Source organism: Fragaria vesca, linkage group LG5 (genome assembly GCF_000184155.1).
Source record: "Fragaria vesca subsp. vesca linkage group LG5, FraVesHawaii_1.0, whole genome shotgun sequence".
In the NCBI taxonomy this organism is placed as follows: domain Eukaryota; kingdom Viridiplantae; phylum Streptophyta; class Magnoliopsida; order Rosales; family Rosaceae; genus Fragaria; species Fragaria vesca.
The window spans coordinates 16,239,413-16,244,497 of NC_020495.1; the positions used below are offsets into that span (position 1 = coordinate 16,239,413).

At 40.2% G+C, this 5,085-nt stretch overlaps 1 protein-coding gene across 1 annotated transcript; it reads right to left on the reverse strand.

Moving 5' to 3' along the window:
• Positions 1–2,465: 2,465 nt before the first annotated feature.
• LOC101306338 (ABC transporter G family member 18-like) lies at positions 2,466–5,085 on the reverse strand. The gene is made up of 3 exons (XM_004299876.1): positions 4,594–5,085; positions 3,601–4,352; positions 2,466–3,465 (listed from the first exon to the last, which is right to left on the reverse strand). The coding sequence occupies exons 1-3, from the start codon at positions 5,083–5,085 to the stop codon at positions 2,466–2,468; spliced, it is 2,244 nt and encodes a 747-aa protein (XP_004299924.1).

Here is a 5,085-nt window from a genome sequence, read left to right on the forward strand (position 1 = left end):
AGAGAGAGAGACCACAAGAGCTAGCAGCAAAAGAAAGATATATGATAGTATGATGATTCCAGTTGGTATTTAACATGTGACGGCAGTATACTTATATGTATATAATAATGATCAATGTACACAAACAAAGGCATGCCATGCCATAACAAAAGACACGAATAATAATATCAAGATTCATTCAAGCATGTGGCTCGAGCAGTGGTAGAATTAGAAAGCGACTAGGATACAACATACCCCATCTGCAGCCTCTGTCTAGTATACATCTTACCCTTCAGGTTCATCATATATTTTTTGATCGATTCAAATCAGCCCTCTTAATTCTCCAAAAAAAAGTTCTCCTAATTGTGTTGCTAATTGATTAACATATGCCAGCATCTAGCCACCGAAAGATGGTTGTCGCTTTCTTTTCGATTTTACAAACAATATTGAGATTTACAACCAGTTATGAAGAAAAAACATTCCTTTTATTTTGGTTTTCTCTTGATGTAGCTTTGCTTTACTAATAAGGTTCTTTTTAGTTTTTTGCTTCACTTTATCAAAAAGATCAAAAGAAGGTACTTTTATAAATTCCTACCAACTTGTCTCCACCATCCCCATCCCATGCGCACCGATTAATTCCTTTCCCACAATCAATCAACTTATCCTCCGAAGAATCGCATACACATATATATATGCATAATGAATGTCAGAGTTTGCATTCGATGATCGATCAATTGGTATTTTGGGTCCCTGGATATAGCTGAATTGGTCGATACATGACCTGAATGGAATCTTGTTATTTCATGTATTGTGTTTCTAACATCGTGATCTGAAGGGAATCTCTCCAACTTTTTTCATAATTTTTTTTTTTTGATAGTAACTTTTTTCATAATATGCCTACTCTAATTAAACTAGTGAATTATACCTTACATACTTATCTAGCTACCTAACTACTAGATATGCATTTCCGGCAACTGCTAACAGCCTTTGCGCGCTTTGGTGTTATTGCCCATCCATTTTCTCGCTATCTTCGTCTTTCTTTTCTTCTTCTTCTTCTTCTTCGTATGTCATGGCCATTGTACAAAATTACAAATGATTGCATCCAACTAAGGGGCAGTACAAGCACTTGAGATTTGAGAAATGTAATAATACATGCATAGTAATGAGCCAAATTTGAAATGAGCAGCTACGGCTCCATCATGAATGAACATATATACCCACTACAACATAGTATACAGACATCAAAACATAATAATACATGCACGTAGATTCCTCATGAAATGGAATCCAATGGAGTCTCAAATTATAACAGAGAACCTTTTATATATCCATCAAGCACCATACAAGGTGCATAGTGATAATATCGGGTGAACTTTTTTTGAGTATTATTTCTTTTGCACTATGCTATAATTTAGAATCTATTACTAAATGCAAAGATTACAGTCCAGCCTCTTTACAGATTTTTCTCTCATATTCTCAACTTTGTTGTGATTTGTCAAATTCATGCAATATATGATTCACAACCTACTATTTCATTTCATTGTCAACCCTGGCCAACTTTAGCTCATCATCACCACATATTTGGTTTTCAAAATCATGTTCTATGACATGTTGGTGACTTTTTCTGTTTAAATATCTTATATATAGAGAAATATCCTATATATATATATGATATTTCTCTAACTACCATGTTAGAGAAATACCAACTACCATGTTTCTTCGATCTTCATACTTGACAAAAGCCCAGGTTATTCACATAAACAACTTAATAAAAGCTATAACTAATGTTTCGTGAGTCGAAGTCACAATAGCTCTCACTTTAAGAGGGAAGACTCTAAAGTAATTAACTAGTATTGGTTCCCTTCACAAGGTCTTACTTCTAGTGTTCTAAATACTATTTATTAATTTGATTTATATTAAGATTTGGAGTGGATTCTACGCACAAAGGTGCACTTGCACCATTAATGTGCAAGTCCTTAAATTGTTGTATCTGAAGATCGAATGAAGACTAGAGGCCCTAAATTCCTTCCTTTCATTTTCATTTTTGATTCGATCAAATTAAGCGCCCATAATAAAAGTACATCTTATTCGACCTCGGTTTCTCACCTCATGTGTTGGAAACACTAAAGACTATTTTTTTGGGTTTCAATTTTGTTAACGGTATTAGTATATATGCATGATAATGCGACGTGGATGACCGAATCAAAATATTGCATATAAGTTAATTGCTAGGTTCACTTACACCTTGGTGTGTAGAAGAATTTTCGAAAATACATGTATGAATTCCTATATATATATATATCCCTCATCAATTATGTTCCCAAACAATAATATGAACATAATCGAAATTCTAAAGTAAACTGAAGCAGTACAAATTAAGACTTGAATGATAAAATTACACCAAAGGTTTTGAAAAAGGAAAAATGAAAGAAAAGAAGTAGCAAATTATCATCACATACACATGTAATTCACCGGCCATTAATTATCTATGTCCTCTGGTTCTTGGAGAAGAATCGAATTACCAAGTAAAACAAGATCCTATACAGGACAGTCCAACCTAACATTATGTAAATCTTCTCCCACTTCTTGACCGAAGACAGGGTCTCCCCTCCACCGTAGTTTATATGAAGACTGTCCAAAATTTGAAAACCAGTAATGTTGGTACCATCCGGATTTAATCCAAAAGGGCGAGGAGTCTGATATTGATTCATGATCAAGCCTTCATATGGGTATGTCATGGTGGAGACGTAGTTCATCCACTTCCAATATTTGGGAATGTCACTACTGTTCAAGAAGTATCCACAGAACAAGAAGAAGAGAGCAGTGAAAGCAATGACCGCGGCATATCCTAAGATGTAGTTGGGCACAACCGAGCTCACAAACACAACAAACGAGTTTGTAGAGAGGAGAGAGACATAGAGAACGACCAAGAAGTAGAGGAAGGGTCCGCGGAGCTTTAGAGCATACCAGACAATACCTGCGTAAACTAGAGCTTGGAGGGCAAGAAAGGGCAGGTAAGTGACTAGGCCAGCTATGGTATAAGAGGAGGCTCGGTAGGCATTGTGAGCAGTCTCACGAACAAAGATGAAGCGCTCTTGGATGAAGGCAGGGACGGCATCGTTGGATGAGAAGAAGAAGAGGCAGACGGTGAAGATGAAGAAACTGAGGCGGTTGGTGATGCCTTGAGTGTTCTCGGGCGGGTTCTTGAACATGGTGGCCATTAATAAGCCCATGAATGTAAGGACTACGAGCCTTGAGAGGAAGAGCTCGGGTGTTCTGCCAATGTTCTTGAAGTTGCGGCGCATAAGGATCCATGTCTCCGGCAAGAAGGAGTTGGCGAATTTGGGTCCGAGATTGTGGTGGGAAGAGGCGTTTGGATCGTACTCAGGGGTCAGATAGTCGTTTTCGTTAACTGTGTAGTCACTGCTGTGTGGTGTTGGTGTGCTGTGAATTATCTCACTTGAATAATTGTAGCCAGGGGATGCACTGCAAACACCATTACAGTCATAAACATATATTAGTTCCATTTCGATCAGATGTACCTTTACAATTACGTCCAATTAAGAAAAATGCATTTTAATCACATACGAGACTAGTTTTAAGAAGATCGAGTTGATTTACCTCATGGGGCTTTGCATGTTGAGATCTTTAGGTTTCCTTGAAGGGGTAAATCTGCTGTGAATTCTTTCCACGACTCCACTATTCGTAGCAGTCCATGACCTCGAAGTGTTATAAGGGCTCCTACTGCTATAAGGGCTCCTCAAGCTATGATCAAAATCATTGATCACATGTGTACTAGTCTGCAGAGGAAGCCGCTTTCCGTTCTTCTCGAGGCCTGAATCTTTCCCACGGCCACTGGGTCGTGGTGGAGTTGGGGTGGGGAGAATAGTTGAAATCGACACGTCTCCCTCGGCTAACTTCGGGGGTTTCACACCTGTACGTGCAAACTCAGCGAGTGCCTCAACTCCAAGTTCAGATTGATCATATTCCTGAATAACATCAATGAGGTACTCGATGGGACTCTCTTCCTTGTGGACCTTCCGTCCCATTCTGCCGAGATGAAGAGTCACGTCTTTCGGTGACCCTTGATACATGAGCTGGCCACGAGCAAGGATGATCATATGGTCGAGAAGCAATTGGATTCTAGATGAGGGTTGGTGAATGGTGAGGATGACAGTGCTTCCGGAGCGTGCAATGTGGTGCACCTTTTCGATGACACTATGAGCACTTGTGGAGTCTAGGCCTGATGTTGGCTCGTCGAGGAAGAGGAGGGCAGGTCCGTGAATGATGTCAACACCAATAGAGACTCGCCGGCGCTCTCCTCCGGATACTCCTCTAGTGCCCTCATCACCTATGTAAGTGTTCCGAGCTGACTGCAAAACATAAAGTGAAAAGTAAACTTCCGAGCGAGCTTTGGTTGTTTAAAACTTTAAATTAGGGAGTGAGTTATACATCAAATTAACAATTCAAATAATCAGGCTGTCGATCAATCTAAGCACTTGTAACGTATGTTGTTAATGATGAGTTCTAGGCTTCTAGCTAATTTAACTAGTAACATAATAGTATGACCTTGCAATAAATAAATTAGAGCATTACTGGAAGAGAGATACGTACCGATAACCCTAGCTGTTGAATCAGCTTTTCAACACGCTGTTTCTTCTCAGCAGTGGTGACCGGCCCCAACCTAAAATCAGCAGCAAACATCAAAGTCTCGTAGACTGTAAGGGTTGGGAAAAGCCTATCATCCTGCATAATATAAGCTGAAGTCCTCTTAATTATGCTAGGACTCATTTCCTTGCCATCCAAGGACACTCTCCCTTTCAGACTTCCACTCGCTATCCTCCCGGCAACTCCATCCAAAAACGTCGACTTTCCGGCACCACTGGGGCCCATCACAGCCGTGATGCAACCCTTGGGTGCAAACCCTGTGATCTTGTGCAGCAAGTCCACTTCTTGCGTCAGCCATTTCCCGTCAATCTTGGTCTTCTTTGTCACGGTGTATGTGAGGCTCGAAAACTCTAGTCCGCCGGTGAAGCTTGCAGGCTTTCGGCCCCCTATGTCGATCACTGCCTCGCGCCGAGGATGGTCATTCGGACGATGAGCCAT

Excerpts from the sequence above, each read along its gene's own strand:
- LOC101306338 (XM_004299876.1), bottom strand. The coding sequence starts at position 5,085 with ATGGCTCATCGTCCGAATGACCATCCTCGGCGCGAGGCAGTGATCGAC. Across the intron at positions 4,353-4,593 it reads TTCAACAGCTAGGGTTATCG|TCAGCTCGGAACACTTACAT; the intron begins GTACGTATCTCT and ends TATGTTTTGCAG. Across the intron at positions 3,466-3,600 it reads AACATGCAAAGCCCCATGAG|TGCATCCCCTGGCTACAATT; the intron begins GTAAATCAACTC and ends TGGTGTTTGCAG.